The 20,433-nt window shown below is 37.8% G+C and overlaps 1 protein-coding gene across 8 annotated transcripts in view; it reads left to right on the top strand.

Annotated features, from left to right (window-relative positions):
- Positions 1 to 2,096: 2,096 nt before the first annotated feature.
- The window catches only part of LOC117225952 (glutamate receptor ionotropic, kainate 2), a 252,150-nt gene continuing 233,813 nt past the window's right edge, over positions 2,097 to 20,433 (top strand). For 4 of the 8 annotated variants that reach the window (XM_076523370.1, XM_076523364.1, XM_076523366.1 and 1 more), the window contains exons 1-2: positions 2,098 to 3,142; positions 16,828 to 17,109. In XM_076523370.1, the coding sequence (XP_076379485.1) occupies positions 17,037 to 17,109 (73 nt within the window). In that variant the 5' untranslated portion in view covers positions 2,098 to 3,142; positions 16,828 to 17,036. Of the gene's footprint in view, positions 3,143 to 16,827; positions 17,110 to 20,433 lie in introns of all 8 variants that reach the window. The other 4 variants (XM_033479841.2, XM_076523369.1, XM_076523368.1 and 1 more) reach the window with 2 other exon arrangements.

Here is a 20,433-nt window from a genome sequence, read left to right as displayed (position 1 = left end):
CAATCCCTGTAACTTCTTTGTTGCTGGGAATATGGACTTCGTATCCTCCGAAACCGTGCTATGTTTTGTTATGCATGTTATAACTTCCTATAATGTAAGACCTCTGTAGCGCCTTCGTGTATTGTTATTCGTGTACCGATTATCGTAGATTCTTAAAGCTTCCCCCGCTCAGTTGCAATGATAATGAAACGTTGACGAAGTTAAATATTAACACGGTCTAGTTAAAATGAACTGAGTCGAGTTTGATCAACACTTAATATATTAAAAATTTACAAATTGTTTGGTTACATGATCGCGTTTGATCGCATTCGCGTGTTTCTGTGTTGTGTCGTATTCGATTGGTTTAGAGCGATCGTAATTGGTTCGATAAAAATTCTATAAGGTTGTTAAAACTTTCTTCTTGATAGGTAAATAATACATTATGATTTCAGAATCTGAGTTTGTATTTAAGGGGAAAGTATCTATGGCCGAAAAGCGATAAATCGCTAAATAAAATATCGTTTTAATCTCCTGTATTTGTTGATTGAATTTTGATATGGGTTATAGAAAAATTGTTATCTTTCATTGCTATCCAATTTATCGGCATTTTTTACAAACGAATCTGTGCTGAACCGAAAATTTCAATTCTTTAACGCGAGAAGTGCCTAGCCCAAAACGCGACTAGTAATATTGTTTTATAACAATAACAAAATTGGATCTCACCTAGAAGCAATTTTATGACATCAACGACTGCAAAAGAAAAAATTAGAAACCAGTGATTTTGACTGGTTTGGTAGATCTAGTGTTTTCGTCCCTTTACACAATTCTTTAAGGAAAAATCCTCGCTTGAATGAAGTTATTCTACTTTCCTACGTATTTTTAAAAATATAGTCAATTTCAAAGAAATAATTATGATGAAAATAAGCTGATAGCGTACATTTAAATATATGTATAGTGCATATATATATATAGAATATATTTAAACAATTTTAATCTATAGTTGTAGAAAATTCAAAATATTTCATAATAACGATGGGCATAAATTGGGCAATCGATAGTGAAATAATAGAAATAATTTAATGATTACTTACAGTAGGAACAATTTTCTAAATATTTTTGTACTTTAGGTCACGTGAAGCTCGTGTTAATAATGTAATAATAGAACAGATAAAATTTATTACAACAATTGTTTCCGTAACCCTCGTTCAGTTGGAAGATCTTTAGCAATCGATGCAGATTTTTTCAACTATGCATGAAAAATTTCAACTATGTCTGACAATCACTATAAAGTTAATAAAATGAAAGGAAACGAACTTCTCTAACTGTAGTTACTTAAAGTGACAAAAGAATATAAAAAGCTAATGTTTTTCCAATTTTTGTATTTGTGCCTATAACGAAATAATGCGCTTTGAGTTAAGCTACAAGCATTGAAAGGTTTAAGAAACTGTCGAAAGTGCCAAAAATCGTGACAAAACTGCGATCTACGTGATCTTTAATTGTTTATAGCTTATCCGATTTCGATGAATTTTTCACCATGCATATAAGTAACCGAGATCTACAAAAAGCATCTTTTTTTTTAATTTTCGTTATAGGCTCAGATAGGAAAGTTGGAAAGTGAGAGTTTTTTTTATGTCATTCCAAGTGATAGCAAAGTTAAAAGGTGCATTTTAGTCGTTGTCTAGTAGACTAGTCTCTTTATCATCTTAAGAAAAATTTGAGTCATTTAGTCCAGTTTTAAAACAGTCATACCATTTCTCAAATGGTTTTAAGTATATGGTCGACACTGGATGCATAGCTGCGACTTTCTTGTTCGCTAGTGAACGTGTCAAAAGACAGTGTATATCGGTCTGTATAATTCATGGCGTGGTCAGGGTCGTAGCACGGGTCCACTAACCCAGATAGCAGTCGACTTTGGCTGATCGTCAGGGGTAGTCTTCCCCAAAAAGAGAGCGGCGAACAGAAGATTCCATGCGTAACGTGCCCGTCTCCGTCTCTCTCTTTCCCCCACCACGGCTGATTGCCTCCCCGGTGTCTCTCTTTCTTGCGCGGCCACCCCTCGAAAGCCATCCGCCATCCTCCCGGCACCGGTTCGCGCACTCGTCCGGGGGTGGTAGATCGTCCTGGCGCAGCCAGTGCCCGCGCGTCTTCCGCGATCGTCGGACCACGCGTACGAAAATCGGGAAGGTCTTCTTCGTCGCGTGTCCGTGAGCACCTAACTGCTGCCGGATGTTCTATCTGCAAAAACCTGTCTCTTGGTCTTCGATCGACATTCCAGTTCGCCGATGATTTATCGGATTTCACAATCCTTCGATCAAGCACAAGCTGTTCGCTCGTGGATTACCCGAGTGTGACAGGCGATCCTCGAAGTGCCTTGCAGCCGCCCTTATTTATTTAATCGGGAAGCACTCGACTGCCGGCGTTGCGTCGTCGCTGAGAGGATAACCGAATGCTAAACATTTTTCTAAGGGACGCGAACACATCGGGAACGCTTCGGGGACAGCTCGCTCTTGAATCGCTTTTCCGAGCGAAAGGCTGGGAAGAGCGAACGACAGAAAACTCGATCAGCCGACACGTAGCAGGAACTTTGTAGAGGATCGAAGGGAATTTTGTGATCAAACTGTAGCGTGGCAGATCGAACGCGAGTGGTGAAATAGTTGTTGAATCCAAGAAGGTGGTAGAACTTCAATGAAAGTTTGGTGATCGGTAATCGGTGCAGCATGACGTTCAGGCCGAGGTAACGCCGGGTTATGCCTACCAGGACGGATATTCGCGGTGATCACATTAGACGAGGACGATAAAGAGCTGCTGAACTAGTCTATTAGATCGAATAAACGCGTTTCGATGGGAATTGTACGTCGATTATTCGGTATTTACGGAGGAAGGACTGGTTTGCCGTGAATTTTGCAGATACTTTAGAGGAGCGGAAGCTTCTTCAACGACCCGTGGATGAAGATCCGACTAAAGACTCGGAAAGCCGATCGGGAAGCATGCTACGCAGGACGAGCGTCGTGAACGAGATGATCGAATGAGACGCGAGTGTTTGTTCTTGACGGCAACAGCAGGGACGTTAACGATGAGACTGACGGACCAGTGAAGTGTGCATACGGACTCGTCGCCACGAGAGAAGTGACTGTTCGACGACGTTCCATAGACAGAGAAACATGTGAGTACAGTCATTCAACAATCTAGCAAGAAGCCTGCTCGTCGATTGAGCTGTTGAACAACAGGAAACGGCTTAGCTGGTTAGTTAGTCAGATGTTGTTTCGTGCTCCCTTGTCCGTCTAATTACTAATCCACGTGTCGAACGATAATCATGGAATAACGCGTCGTGCGATCATCACGATCCTCGATCGATCATGATTCGACGACTGCCAGGCACTATCTCTGTTCACGGCTTGCGTGTGCTGCGGCTTGAAACGCCGAGATATGCGAGAATCCCATTTCCAATCGGCTGACGATTAACGGTCATTGAACCTCGTTCTGCCGTTTCCAGCTCTCTCTTTCTCCCTTTCTCTCGCTCTCACTGTTTCTCCTTCTCTTCTTGTCCCCCTTTCTTTCCCGTTCATCCCCCATTTCATTGTCGTCCTCACGTGGGCACAGAAAGTTTAATAATATTAATGCTCCACTCTTTCGATAATCACCAGTATCGGATATTTCTAATATTTCAGGAGAAATTTCGAATGAAACAATTTAACATTTCACGAAAGTTCATCAACTCGAAGCAGTGTCGAATATCGACCGTAGTAAATGGTTCACAATAAACGGAGAACGGTCCCAGTAAATACGGTCGGCAAAACGGTCGGCTCAATGGTTCCAGTAATTATGAATCACAGGGTTCGTTGACGTCGACGCATACGCATCGGGGTAATCAAGAATTTCGCCTAAGTTGCGTCGTGATTTTGCTTTTAACTCGTACACCATGCTTCCGACGGAAGATTACTTTTGAAATGGCACCGCTTCAAAGGCGCGCCGGGACGGTGTAATTACTTGTCCGAGTTCGCGGAATCGACTAATGTTCCGTCGAGTTTCTACAGGAACAGCCGAATCGGGCAAGCAATTATCACTTCAATCACGAAACAGACACTGTACTTTGACGGAAATTGTTGCATGCCCGGTAGCCCATTTTATTCACGGTTACTTAATTAGGGACGGCGGATTAATCGAGACGGAAATTTTCCTCGTTTCGCTTCAGTTTGTCACTGCATGCGCGCCTGCCCGCCGGTGTCAATCGATTTAAATAGATACAAGCCGCGCCGCCGTCCACGTTTGAGGGAGACCGTCTGAACGTCGCGAAACCGCAGACAGACGATATTCGAAGGCTCGATTTCGAATCCTATCGTCGCGGCGGCGAGCGTGTTCAAGCCACGCGACAAAGACACCTATACAGTCTTTTCGACGCTGCTGTCTCTCGCCGCGAGCTAACTCGCCGACGATTTCTCAGGCTTCCACGCAAGCGAGGCGGGTTTCGTTAGGGACATCGGTCGCTCCCGAGAGTAACGATTACGCCCTGGCGATAACAACTTTTTCTAAACTCCGCGCAACTTCGAACGTTCCCGTTCAAATGCGCCCCCGTTTACTCGTAATTGCAGCAATCCTGCCTTGGACGTGTACGTATCGCGGAACAAGAATCGCCGAAATTTGTACTTCGTATCGCTTTCATGTGAAACAGGTATGGAACGAAATGTTCTCTTAAGTCCAGAAGGATCATTTAGGGCTCCATGTTTTCCGTATACAGCTGTACGTAGTGTAATTTACTTACTTGGCTTGTAAGGTTTTATGTTTCATCTTATTTTCTGAGGCCAGCCCAGCCCAATAGAACCACACATTACTCGTCGAGATTTTTAGTTCGATTGACCCTAGACACATTGACTTAATGGGACAGCCGGAAGAAGATGAAATTACTTTACAATATTTGAACAAGTTGAACATACATTATGTACCTATTTATTAATATTTCTATCTTATTACATTATACATATATATAGCATTTCATTTTTATTAAAGACTAAAAAATAAATGCAGTTCTTATTTTTACTCATTCAAAAATAGTTTATTAAAAGCATTTATTAAATTATTGTCCTCATATTCGTAAAGATTGATTAGATTCATAAAGATTTAAATATTTTTATCTGAGAAATTAATTACGCATTTGGTTGAATCGATTTATCTGAACGCGAATTCTGATTTAAACGTTTCCGTGCGTCTGAAATAAGTTGTTTCACTTCTGTTGAAAATTATTTTCCGCCTCCAGTTCCGTTATCAAACTTATTAGATAAACTACGAATAAAAATTAAATTATGCGAAAATTCTTTCTCTCAGTCTATTAGAAGGTATAATCATTGAATAATTAACACATCGCTTCGTCTGTCCTTTGTTCTCATCAGCCTTGAGAAACGACGTTCTGCATGTAAAAAAACCTCCGTCAAAGTAACTAGACCAAAGAAACGGTGCGGTAAAGGATAATGTGCGCGGAAGCTACAGTGAAATTATGATTCCAAAGTATCCACTTTAGCAACTCACCCTTCGCTAAATTCGCCCCTTTCGCAGCTCTCAAAGAGTTGATCATCATCGTTGAAATATTGAATGCGAACGGGAGAGCCGGCTACGCGTTCCATTTTCAACTTTATGGTCATGAATTATACGCTTCTCCCTAATTCTCATTTCCCGTCTCTCGTTTCCGGTTCAACGTATTCAGCGTAGTTGACAATAATTGAAATTCCAGGCTGGTCCAAGGGGGACGGGGCTGCTCGTGGGTGTCAAGAAAGTCAAGAGACGACAGTCGCGTCAAGAATATAAAATTCTGACGGAATTCGCCGCTGTTAGAAGAGCCGCGCGCCTGCTACACGCTCGAATTATTTTTTGACAGGTGTGACATTTTCAATAATGTCCATCTTTTTCTCATTTAATCCATTGAATAATCTCCGCGACCGATGGAAATTACGAAATAAATGACTGGTCATCGCTATGCGTTTGTGCAGAGATTTTTGCAGCGCTGTCACCGTCTGCGGCTTGAAATGAAATAATGATTCCCTGTTAATATTTGCTGATCAGGGCGCGATCATTATGCTCGATGCGTAAATCAATTTTTCATTTGAATTTACAGGCATTAAATCGTACTTTTTATTTCTCTGTAATAATTATATTTACGCACATGAGAAACGTAAAACTGCATACGTCATCTCATATAGTAATCGTGAAATAGCCGCAGAGCTCAGAATTAACCTAACCACCGCCTGCTGCGGCCCGTCGTCCGAGGGTTAAAAAGCATAAATATTATGTATTGCAAAGAAGTATAAGATTGCAGTAATTTGATCTACGCAGGTTCCCTAAATAGGGTTTTTGTTCAAATATATTTCAGACAGATCTTCGTTCCGAAAGAAGATCTTTTAATGATCATAAGATTTGTTTCGGTAAACTTAACGATTTCAATTTGATCTATGATTTTTTTTATATCGAACTGTATATTTTTATTTCCGCAAATACGAACTCCATTTTGGGACGAATTCATTGACGTACAATATGTTGGCCTTTTAAGGTCATTCGAGGGCATTTATAGCCATTCAAAACTCACTTTCAAGAAAGTGCAGAACACAAGTCTACAGTTATTAAATTAAATTATTAAGTCTGAAGACCTAAATTCAAGCTCATTTTTCTTGGTAAAGGAGATAGAGAACAATTCCTTTATTTATATCAAATGTAAATTTCGGAGGGCAACATGATATTGAATAACCTTAAGAGACCATTAAATTGTAGTTCGATGAATTCATTTCAGAACGGGCTACACATTTACCTAGTAAATAAGTAAGAAGATACGTTACCATTAAAGAAATCAAGCTCAGTTTACTATAATTTTCGATGAAACTTTCAGCATGTGTATACAAACTCCTCAGATCTTGAAAAACATAATTTTTCTAGCCTCTTTCTTTAAAGCAAAAAATTAGCAAAAAATTAGCAAAAAATTGTTTACACATTATCTAGTAAACTAATCCTTCTAACATCTCAAAGAAATTCAAATCATTTGATCCATCTTTGAAGAAGTTGTTCCGTTATAATAGGTAACCGAATATTTTAATGACAGTCTGTATGTTTGCAAAGTCATTCGAAGCTTTATAAGTGGCTTGGAAATATCCATAGTTCACTGTTGTTAATCAAATATTTGCCAAGGAGATTAATTAAGAGATTCATTAAAAGACTGCTTCGTTTGCTCGGAAACCTTTAATAACGATTTGCTTGGCTGTGCGGCGCCACGACCCATTGCCTTGCGTCGCGCCCGTTTTCTTCTCCGAGGATCCCGCCTTTGTTTTCAATTTTACGCGGTGCGCGAGACAGAAAGAGGATTAACTATTACGACGTTCCGTTAGAGTTTGTTGTCCGAGTTTCGTTTACGACTTACGTTCCGGTTCCCCAGCTTAATTCTATTCGACCATAAAATCTCCAATGGCCGGGCGGCCCACCGGAACCTCCCCTCCAGCGTCAACGAATTCATCCCTCCCCACTCCCTGTTTCCCTAATGTTTTTATTCGTCATCGTGGCACAGGAAGTGTAAGTACGCTTGCATCTATTATTCCCTATCCCAATGCTGAAAAAAGCCTCTCTCTTAGGTCCGCGTGGACGCTTTACGAGCTGATGCTCCGTTTTGGCATGAAGGTCAATTAAAGCCACCCCCTTGAAAGGAGGGGTCATTTTACCCGTGCGTACAAATTTCCGTACATGGAAAAATTATCTGTTAGTTCACTCTAAATGAGGAAATAGTGCGTATCGGTACTGTGTACTCAATCTCGAAACAGTTAAGATGCCTTTCTGCACTCGACGTGCCGACATATAATATGTAGTTACACAAAATCAATAACACTTTTTGTAAGTACATGGCATATTCTTGTTCAGGAAAGAATTTGGACACATTTTTTGTTTTAAAAAAAAATGGAATTCTTTCAGTGCCGACAGAGAAAGTTATTGCCTAAATGAGAAATACCGAGCCGAGTTGATGTAGTCATTTGATTAACCAGAGTGCGATAAATAATAAATTGACATATTTGTTGGCTGCTTATTTATTAAAGTGCAAAGCATAAAAGTTAATTTATTTCCGTGTTGCACTGCCTTTGTACTCATGTGCATACAAATAATATTTTCATCAAAATTTAATCTGGAATCAAATAATATTTTATCGAAGGAATGCAATATTGGAATACTTTTCCCAATCAACAAGCTTCGATCGTTGATTAAAAATATTTGAACGATGTGCAACGCTTAATATAGCAGAAACTACATATCATCTGTCATTTTGTCTGATGAAAATATTTTTCGAAACTGATTCGTACAAAAAGTAAGAATTGAAAATGTTATCAATTTTCTGATTTTGAAGAAATCCCTCGAATGGATTGTTTCATCGAATAACGCTTTTAGAAAATCGAGTTTCGGCCTTTCGAATTGGCGGATCTCGAGATGATGCTCTACGAGTTATGTAACATGACGAGAACGTGATACGTTCCGCCTTTGACGAAAATTGTGTATTTGCAATTGCGCGGAAACACGTTTCAGCTGAATCGAGGGAGACCTGGAAGATCGGAAAGAGAGCCATTCACGAGGATTCGAAAAAATTCAATCTCTTTCTTCTCCGCTTATTCGCGAGTTTCCGCAATATACGAAATATCAAACATTTTCGTTTACGTTACAACAAATTCTAAAATTGTTTAAACAACACAAGATTCAACAGATTGTTCAACAAATATTATCCGATAACCCACGATTTACAATAGATTTTGATGCTCCGAATAAAAATCCGAAAGATGGTTTTCACCATCAGACGTTTAAAAATTTCGGAAAGAGTTACATTTTTAAGCATAAATAAATCCGAATTCTTGATCCAGCAATTGCCTGTAGAATACTTCACCCGATCCGGTCGAAAACATCATACATTTTCCAAGACACAATTTCCCATAAACTAGTCTGGATCGTAATTCGTTTGCGACGTCGTACTAAAACTTAACAAGTTATGCGAACGTCACTTACTAATAATTCTCGCGTCAGCCATTATTTCGTCGCACCAGTTATGGGACATTGATGAGTAACAACACCAGATACATCACACCGTCACACAATATTTTGCTTTTAAGCGGAAAGTTTCGTTAGCAACGAAAATTCGATGGAAATAAAAACGCAACGGATGGATTAACCGCGCTAGTAAAATAATTGATGAAACGTACATCAACAGAAGTTTCAGGAATCGACATAATATAATATTGCAGCGCAAACAAGAGAAACGAAGACTGTTGCATAATAAATATACGCGTAGGTTCTGCAACTATCATTTAATTTGCAAATTTGTTCACATTTATAATAACATCATTAAAAAACCGGTATATTGTAATAAAAATAAAAGATGAAATGAAAAAGTAGTCTTATATCGTTCTCTAAGAAAACAAATTGCATTGTATGCACAAGGTCGTCTAACTCTAATCAGATGATTCATATGTAGAAATTTTCTTTGTTTAGGAATTGATTAAGACGAATTATTCCAAACTTGTTGCTTAGATATGAACTCCGTATCTTTATATCGCTCATGCTCTCTCACTCTCTCTCGCTTTCTCTCTCTCTTTCTTTTTCTCAATCGTTCTCTCTCTCTCTCTCTCTCTCCCTCACACACACGCGCGCGCGCGCGAACTCATATCTTGGTAACAGATTCTTATTTTCTAATGTCCCTATACGCGTTTAACGTTCATATCTCAATGAATTTTCATAAAAATACCATAGAAACACATCTATTGAGTTCTGCATGAACCAAGTTCAAGTAAAAGTTTTTTAAATCATGAGCGATAACTATTTCGATTTTTGCTACAAAGGGATCTTTATATTTTCAATAAGCGTCAAATAAAGAATTTTTTATTAAAATATTGCATTCAGAAATAAAAATTAATTACACCATCGTCACCAGACGAACAATGTATTTACATTAATTCGTATATTTCGTAAATTCTGTTTCTCAATTTTTTATTTATATTACTCCTAATATATATATAAGTTCTTATGTTTATCTATACAGACTTTATATTAAGAAATAATTGTTTTAGGAAAAATGAAAGACTGATGTATCTTCGAATATAATAAAATATAACATAATATTTATTGTGTACGCGATTATATATTTTATTTATTTACCGGAATGATATAATTGGGGTTATGAATACAAATATTATGAGTGGGGTAGAAATCTACCCGAGCGAAAGTACTTGAAGGTTAATTACGCTGCCGTTTCATTAAGTTTCAGTGGAGACATATCTCCTGCTGAATAAAAGACTAATTACATATATAGAACAGACTCTCCCTATGACTTGCAACCTCCGTATCGAGAATCGTCATGTAACATTCCTCACAATTCACCATTGCGAAAGATGTGCTAGCTTCGAAGATGATTTCTGCGGATTCCTGAAGGTCGTAAAGCCTATGAGGGATCGAGGTGGCCCGTGGAGGCACGTTAGGATCAGAAAAGACCAGGACGACCGAATAGAATCGTTCGAGGGTGCACAAGGGACGATGGAAAAAGAAGGACGATTCGCACAGCTCGGACACGCCTATGTAATCAAGCCGGTCGCTTAAGGCCGGCCGTCGCAGAAACGGCAAACAAACACGGTTGGAAGGGCGCGAGCGGGGAGGGAGTAAAGTTACCCCACGGTAAATTGGGTTAGTTTAAATCCGTTTACGTTAACTCTAATAGCGGAAGCGTGAGCTGCATGTGGCATCGACACCGAACTCGTACGTCGCTTGAGAACTCCTTTTATAGCGGCGCGCTCGTATCGATCAACGACGCGATCGTGCCATCCGTTACGTCTGACAGATTTCATCGTGGCCGGTGCCCACACAATATCTACTTCAATCGTAAGACTCGAGGCGCAAAGTAATTTTCCCGGACTTTTATCGCGGTGATAAATTCGGAGAACCTGTCGATGAGGTACCTCCTTAGGTATGGCCACTTTCGTACGATCGCACGATGTGTTCTTTGACCGTTTGGCCTGTAATTACAAACCGGAGCCTTAATAAAGATCTTGAACACAATTTATGAAGCATGCCATTGGTAGACAGTGAATTTTATTGTATTTATGACAAAAATGGATAGGAACAATCTGAAACATTGGGTACATTGAAATGATTGAAGAGTATCGCGATGTACTGTTTTGGACTTGTTGAAATCATTACAGGAAAAATTAAATGCACAAAGCGAATATACAATTGAATTGAATGTACAACTGGTAGAACACTACATTGAAAGATGGGACATTCTACATGCAGGAATAAGATAAAAAGAGTAATACTTTTTTATTTAAGGCTCCGTTTTCGAGAAAACTGAGTTTAAAGATGAGTCAAATTCGCGTGGCTTGTAATATGACGAGAAATATAATAGAATTGGTATATCATGACCAGATGCGTCAGTTGATTTCTATTCAATAGTATTACTTTTTCAACTTAATTTTTCTCGAAAACGGAGGAGATCTCTTACAATCGATACAGAACATTTTAATAAGATCCGCAGTCTAATCGACAATTACGTTTAACCTGAAATTAAATTCTGTTTTTCTATTATATACTCTTAATCATTAGTTACATATGAGAAAGAAGTTGTTACAATCACTACAGCAGTAGAATAAATGACAAGGCAAGTAGTTCATACTGTAACGAACCTTTTCAAGGGGAATATGTTCCTGCAAAAGAGAAGGTGAATACTGAAAAGGAAATAAGCTGAGCCCTGAAGAAAAACAGAACTTAATTTTTGTTCCATTCTTCTTACTTTTCGTCTGAAGACTATTGTGCGAAATTGAAAAATTTGTTCTGTTCTAACCGTGATAGCTATGTCGATAAATTATACGTAAAATGGTTCTGCAGATTTTATGAAATAGAATTAAATTAATTGTAATATTCTAGACATTCGCGAACATGTTTGGATAATGTTTAATAATAATAGCGGAATGCCTTTGATACATGAGACACTGTAATGTTATTTAAAAAGTTGAAGTCCGGAAGAAAATTTAATACTATAACTAATAACTTCCCACAGGGCTCTTTGACCAGAAAGTTTGTTCAAATAAGAATTTAGTTTATATAGTGAGTTCATTTTTCGTATTTAATTAAATCAACAAGGGTTGGTATGTTCACCAGTGCGTAATTGTTTTAGAATATGTTAGTGCTCGCGAATATTTTGTTGCTTGCGCATGGGAAGTTATGAGAGTGGCGTTTGGGAATGGTTGGAGCAAAGTATGTCTGATCACTGGCGATCCACCTCCACTTGCAAACTAGTTTCCCGTTGCGCGTTCCTCCTGCAGTCCACGAGTTCCTCTACTTAATTTTCGCAGCATCCGACAATGCATCGAATTTACCCATATTTTGCGAATTTTCATACGAGAATAGAATACATTCAATTTATAAAATAAATCAACTTTACTCGATAATATAGTTGTTTGCTTTGAAACCCTTGGGTTAAAAGGCTTCAAGAATATCGGCATATTATTTTTAACACATTAAAATTATTAACATCTTGTTAGACCGATATAAATATCGTTATGTATTCTTCATATTAATCAGATGACACTCTCTATGCAATATTCGATTTATAGTTATCCTGACGATTACTCAGCATTCTTTACATTGTTGTATTTGATATAATTATGTTGTTTTGTTCATATCTAATTCAATAAAGTTTTGCAAATTTATAAAGTACAGCCTACTCTCGTTACTGCCAAATACAAAAAGTAACTTCATTACAATGTGTGTATGCTTGAATTAAAAGAATTGAATTATATTTTATGAAAGTCTTTACAACTTCAGCGATTTTAAAATATGAAATATGCAACCGATGATTTTTACTAATGGTGGTTTTATTGATTTTTCTGTTTAGAATCAATGAAAACAAATTTCTAATTAGTTTCTATATTTCGCGGTTCATGAAATTCTTATCTTTCTTGAAAATGTCTAGTCCATAATCATCATAAATATGAAAACTTCTGAATCTGTCATAGAGAATATAAATTCGAATAAACATCTGGAACCCGTTATGAAGGTGGAATATCTTTCAAGGAAAATGAGAGAACACTTCGCAACAATTCGCACGAATCGAAGGACGAACCGGTTAACACTATCGATCAGCTCAGGATCGCACAAGTATTTACCACCGAGCGCCAACTACGCCCGAGGGATTAAAAGAACAATTCCCCGTTACCAAGCACTCCTGGGTCGGCCGAAACAGTGAGATAAAGCGATGAGGGTATGAACTGTCGGCAATTCTCTGAAAATAAAGAAACGACATTCCTGTGGCGCCTCAGGAGCAACCTAGGGTGCGCTTGGGTTTCCATCCCCATCTTAAACGATTCTTTCTTCCTTCTAACCTTGAGACAGACATATAGGCAGGGTAGTGTGCAGGCAGGAAGTCCATAAAACTCAACCTTAAAGCAGAAAGGATTTTAAAGTGTTCTAGCAAAGAGATCAACTGTTAATGCTTATTTTTAGCTTCTGATCTCGTTTAAGCTTCATTATAAACTCCATTATATTAGAATTTTCAAAGAAAAATACAAAAATTTGGGAATGTAAACAGAAGTTGATGTTTACATTCTTTCGTAATGGATTATATTGAATGCGGACGCAAACAGTGAATTCAAGTTTCCACGGATTACTGTTTTCGTAAGCATTTTTGTTAAGTAAAGAATCGCCTGCATAAATGCGTAACAGGAATTGCTCCATGCAAACAGTATAAATATAGATGAATGAAGACATACTTTTCCAGACAAACATAAATTGCACGAACTTTTTGATTAAACGTTGCACATAATGCAAATATGAGAGAAGCTGCAGAGCCACATTATCAGGAGAACGAAAGCATTATTTTTCGTTACAAAAGTTAGAAAGAACGATTTCTGTGACACGTTGACTGCCAGATTAGAAAAAACCGCTCCATATTTTCACTACACGTTGAATCCCGTTCATTAAACTCAGAGTTAATTGCGATTCATTTCCGAAGCAATCCATAGGCAGAGCATGTCTTTAACATAGTTTGGACACAGCTGTGTCGCGTCAACCTTTGAGCTCGTTACTATGGAGCGTATGAAAACTTGCATGCTTAATCACATTTCAGAGAACCGTAGACACTTTTAGAAGATATTAACTTAAAGCAAACTATGGGGAATTCACTTCAGTAACGAAAAAGTCGTAGTCCCATTAGCCTGCAACCTAGTTGCTTCGTCGGCGGCGAATTATTTAATTAACGTTAACAATGGCCGCAAGTCCGTTTAGAGCGATCATCTTAAATTTCTCGTTACATTTCCGATAGTGGTTTTCCACAGAGAATAATCGGAACGCGGACGGTACCAAGAATTGTGCGCGCCAGCTCGCGTACTTAAAGGGTTTCCATTAAACTGATAGCGTCCATTAGGTATCACCCAGAACTTGTACATACACGGAAGATGGACGTAAATTCAGCTGGCGATGTCCGCGAAATTATGGTCGATACGCGGTGATATCCATTTCATACGACTACGCTGACACTGTGTGTATTTAGTCAACGAAATGGCGGATCGTGTGTATCTGGCCGCGAGTGGGCTGCCATTGACTCGACGAGAGAGATGCGCCGACATTTTTCAACGATCAACGTTTAATGAGAATGTCGGCCGCCAGGCAGTGTGTTTTCGCCTTTCATGGAACCTAACGCGAGCCTTTCAATAACGCGAAAATGGGGAAACTATCTTGTTTTCGAATCGCAAGACTGTAATAGCTAGACTGCAGATTTTATGCATTTACACTAAAAGTAAGTGAAACAAAAAATAGTGAAAATATTGAGAGAATTTAAAACTATTATTGTGTTATTTCCAATATAGTAAAATGATTAAGAAGGGAATCAATTTTAATATCAAATGAGTTTGCTGTGTGTGCAACAGAATATTTTTATTTTAAATGAAGATCTGCAGCCTAATAATAACGATTAGGAACAGGCCATTCAGGTTAGAATTCAGTAGATATTGTGTACTTATTCTTGGACAAAAAAGAGAGGTGCGTCTATGGTATCCAACGACGAAGCTGGGTCTAGTATTACTTATTATCCTAATCCGAAATCAAGCTTGCGTCTAGGAATTTTTAGGAGTCAATGAAGAACATTGAACGACATAAACTTTTAAAAAAACATCCGTATCAGCCATCAATTGTAAATAACAACGATAGAATATCGTAAATAAACATGTGCAAGTAGAAGATTATTATCAGCATTGATTCGACAAAAGATACGCGAGTAATTCAAAGTTCTGTAATACACAACAATTAGTAATGGGAACTATTAACTGAAATGTACTTTGTCTTATTTTAATATAAACTTCAGGAGGTAATTGAAACGAACTTCTTGAACTTTTCTGGAACTTTTCTGGTACCTTTCTAGAACCTTTCTGGAACCTTCCTGGAACCTTTCTGGAACTTTTCCGGAACTTCTCCGGAACTTTTCCGGAACTTTTCTGGAACCTTTCTGGAATCTTTCTGGAACTCTCCTGGAACTTTTCCGGAACTTCTGGAACTTCTGGACATTTTCTGGAACTTATGGAACTTCTGGATTTTTTCTAGATCTTCTGGAACTTCTGGAAAAGTTTTTTTTTTGTAGAAAGGATTAATGGATCAAACGGATGAATTCTATGAATATTGAAATATATCTCCCTTTTGTTACAGCATTTTAATTTCGTTAATGAGAAGTTTTCATTGCACCATCAATTTGCTTTAGCATACTCTACTTTATTAATTACACAGTTGCAGGCAGACAAAGTAAAAATTCATTAGCCGGAGTGTAATACGTCCGAAATTGTAATTATACCGGTACATCTTTAAATAACAGAAAGTGCAAAATAATTATACACAATATTATTTTTTACAAATCTTCATATAGAGAATAACAAATTCTGTTTGAAACGACGTGACTGTTCGTAGAATTAGAATTTTACATATTGTCTATGCAAATTTTACAAGACGACATTAAAAAGATCTATTTCTTTATATACTATTATCGCATACAGTGTATTGAAAATTGTAATAATTATGCTTTGCATCGCATCCATTTTTCATTTAGCTTCCTCGATCTACACGAATCAACGCAGTGAAGGCAATAATACCCTCTGTCTTCTTCATTATGACATTCTCCATTCTCCATTCTTGCTTTTATAATCTCTTCATTTCAAATTTAAATTTGGTGTTTTTCTGTTATCTTGTTTCTTTTGTTCCCCTTCATACCCTGCTATGATTTTCTTCTCTTTCATATTGTCAGTGTGGATGGTCGAGTTTCTTTTCTTGCTGTCTGCATTCAAATCTTTTTCAAGAAGCCTTTTGGGAAGGCTTGTCGTAATGTAATTGTTCATTTTTGGTTAAAGCATCTGAAGTTGAGAGACAAACGTTATTTTCAACCCTGCTTATCGATGTTAGTCTCGCCAACCAGACGCTTAAAATGTTACGTAACGCTTAGTATCACATTCGAAGGGATGAAATTAATGATTAAACGAGGGTTGTGAAGGTGTAATTTTTTTCACTACCAAATGTAATCAAAATTTTTTTTAATAAATTAAAATAAGAAGTGCATACGCGATGTATAGCCTATTATCGAGAAATCGTCTACGGCAATAACATCAAACGGCAAATGCATTTTCACTGCTCTGAATTAAAAAGTCACATCCCTTGTCGCTTGTTCGACAAAATCTACCAACTTTAATACGAAATTAAAATTATAGAATAGGTTAACAGAGAAGGAATAAATTTTTGAGATAACACATTTCATTAAAATGGCTCTTTCATCTGAATAACTTCGATCTCGTGCACCTCTAATATTTTGATAATTTTTTGTTTCAGGTGCAAGCAATGACGGTTTTTTAGTGGGGATTCTCATCGATGCGTGTCACGGCCCGAAAATGTGCGGTTCTATGTTGAAGTGTATGTGAAAACGATCTAGTTTCGTGTGTATATATATCTGTTGTTCGGAAGCATTGTATTTTGTCTTGCGACGGAGTACGCAAGAATGATGTCATAGTCAGGTGCGAGCTGAAGTCACGTCGAACACAATGGCACTGTTGTTCGCCATCATTGTCGTCTTGGTTACCACTGCCATGTCGCTGCCACCGGTTATCAGAATTGGTGAGTACAAAAGCAAATATTTCGACCAGATCTCTGTAACAGTTCAATTCTGGAATGTTCTCTAATTTTTCTATTAGATTCATGTCTGCGTTGTGATTTGCGCATTTATAGCGTAATTTTTCGAAATTCCTAACACAGGAAATAAATTGGAGTATTTTTTTCTCATATAAGAGAATAGGAAATCTATATTTGCATAATATGCACGGCATAGTCATTGCAATATTATTTATACGTTATCTTAAGATAGACGTAGTATGATTTTTTAAATATGCAAATATTTTCAAGGTATGGTTAGTACATAGGAATTTTTTCAGGTTCCAGATGAGCAATAATGGAGTTTGCAAAACAGATTACCGATTTTTTGAAAATATTTTCAATTTTGAAATTTGATAAATACAAAAATAAAATAAATTTTCAAATTTTAAAGTTTCGATTATGATTGCTATAATAAAACAGCGCTATCAACAATATTTCAGAGAATCTAAGAAATTGAGGTGAATATATTATATAGATGCGAGATCAATCTTCCCTAATTTAATTGATTTTGTCATACCAGTTTAATATAACTATCATTTGCAAGTACTTCTGAACTGATGGTTCAACTCGAAATCACGAGACCACACTTGCAAAAACATATCGAGAACGTACAACAATATTTTTCTTCAATCTTCTGCGTAGATATTTGCGATATATCAAAACGCTGGCAACAAACGAATCTGCCATCAAATTCAATTAAATAGCGCACATTACTGCTTGAAACTCAAACCCACATTTTGGAATGCTGGAGAAATTCTGAAAAAATTTTTTACTTTCGTACAATACTGTTGTGGAAAGCTATGCGAATTCTCAGTTTTTACCAATTATTTTATGTATGTTGATATCAATCACGCAAATGCGTTTCTCATTTTATGTATATCAGAACTGGAGAAAATATTAGCTCAAAAGTGAGAACATCCAGCTACTTTACGATAATTTGGCGAATTTGAAAATCCCGGATACGCCTGAGGGGAAACGAAAATTATTTATAACTCGCGCAGATGCCCGTTCCGAACCGTTAATTGTGAAATTGGGATGAACTTCGTACGATTCATTCGAGCATTTCCACGGGTAAAGATATTTAAATATGTAATTAAATTTATCTCGCGGTGGCTGCACACCTTTTTGCGATCGCTTCGCTTTCAAGATGGGATTCGGTGCAAAAAGTGTCCCTTCCTCAAGAGGAATTTTATCGAGTGATGCGAAGTTAATCTTTGACACGGCGGTCGAAATTAACCGAGTTTTAATTACTTCTGCGACTAATTAACGCTTGCGTATCTTCTTTTTTGGTCGCACGCTCGATACAAATCTCTTCTCCCAGAAAGTACGTTAATGCACGACACTTTGCCGCTGATAAATTAAATCCAACAGCCTGGTTAATTAGGCGTCCTACGAGTTAATTTGTCGCTTCTCGCTTCTTACTTTTTGCGTGTCGTTCTCGTGGCAACCGTTTTTTTCTACATCCTCTTTTCGACAACTTAACATACTTTTTAATTCGTTATTTCAATTGTCTATTATTAATTCATAATTGTTCTTTCACGGGATCGAGACTCGAATGCTACGATCGACCGATTTCAATCTTAGCGACATCTTCGACTTAGTGAATAGAAAACTCGAGGGTGTAAAACCTTACGGACCTCATTTCAGCTTCTTCGTTATTAAAAGATTCAAGTACGTCATGAAGGAACTTACTTTAAGGAGAAGTGACGCTCAGAGACAATTAACTGTTAGTTATTTTCCTAATAATATTTCTAATATACAGGCTGGTCACCTAAAATTTTCAGTCACAACTGTCCAACTGACAAAATTATTATTTTTTATATGTAGCGAACGTATTCAAAAAATAATAAATTCCGAAATCGTTGATTCCGTTAAACGAAGTTATATTGTACATGAAAAATCGCTGACATAACAATCGTTGAGCTTTGGTCATCCGAGGAGACAAAAAAGATTTCTTGTCTTAAAAAATTGAAGGACATTGTGCCGCCTCGTTGTTAATTTTTTCTCATCGAACTTTCTCTTTTAATATAATATAATTTTAATGTATTAATTTTAAAGTTAACCCCTTGTGGGGCTAACACTGATTATGCCCCGATAAAGCTTTCACCGTAAATAAATCTTGGTCTGTCTCTAAAAAACCTTCGCCAAATTGTAAGTTTTTTAACACGGAAAGAGACGTAGAAAATTCAGAGAAGATTCGAAGTCCAAGCAAAGTATTCTAACATCATAAGGCTTCGTCCCCGAAACCAAGCAGCGCTAACCACTTAAGTAAGTTGCACTATGAACGAATGGTCGGCGGAAGACGTAATTCCCTAGAAACAGGACGCTGAAAAATTGAGCTGCTCTCGTTGCCAGTACGTGACCACACTCGGAACCCAGTGGAAGAAGATAGCCGCGAGGCGACGCAACGAGAGACACCGTAAAGTAGTCTACCTAGGATCGAATCTTCACCTGTTACCGGGTGACTTCATCAGGCTACCTCTTTGATATTCCATTCGCATTTTCGTGGCCACCGGCGGACGTGCATCCGAAGCTCGTCCATCGGCGCCACGGTTGCAAATACACACTTGTGCGAGCGCGCACACACATATAAAATCACGCGTGCATGTAGAAACAAACCGGGCAGCACGCGGGTTGTGAACACACGGGAGCAGCGGTTCGCCTCTGGCCACCTTACCACCTAGCAGCGGAAACTTTCCGTCGACGTAATTGGTCGAATTTCAACATGGTGAACCACCGCTGGGGAAACTTGGCCGCAATTGGAATCTTCCTGTTGACGGAGGGAAGAGAGTGTTTAACGAGAGGGTTGAGTGAAAGGAGAGATTACCTGTTGGCCGCCGGATAAAAAGCTTGAAGTCGGGAGGGCATTGAGCAGGTCTGCACCAAGTCTGGGTTGCAAGTGTTTTTGTATTCTTGGTCGATTTGGTACAGTTTCTTAATGATGCACAGTGAAGTATGTCATTCTGAAACTAATCAGAAAAATTTTATTCACTTTTACGAGAGAAGAAACGTACTTAAGTATGAAATACTACCATTATTTACTTCAGAAGAACATGCAGAGAATAGAGGATTTGCAAATAAAATCAATATTTATAAATATTGTGTGCTTATTTATATCATTTTGTTTTAATACAAATTTTCTTTTACAACTGTGGATTTAGATGGTTTGGACGAATTGGTAGCTAGTCCTTTTTTTTTTTTGTAGTGAGAAAGTAACTTAAAATAAAATGAAAATTTTTGAATGATCTTTATCAATTTTATCTATGACCCCTAACCTCTTGCAGTATA

This window comes from Megalopta genalis, chromosome 6 (assembly GCF_051020955.1).
Source record: "Megalopta genalis isolate 19385.01 chromosome 6, iyMegGena1_principal, whole genome shotgun sequence".
NCBI classification, from domain to species: domain Eukaryota; kingdom Metazoa; phylum Arthropoda; class Insecta; order Hymenoptera; family Halictidae; genus Megalopta; species Megalopta genalis.
This window is presented reverse-complemented; position numbering and strand designations above follow the sequence as displayed.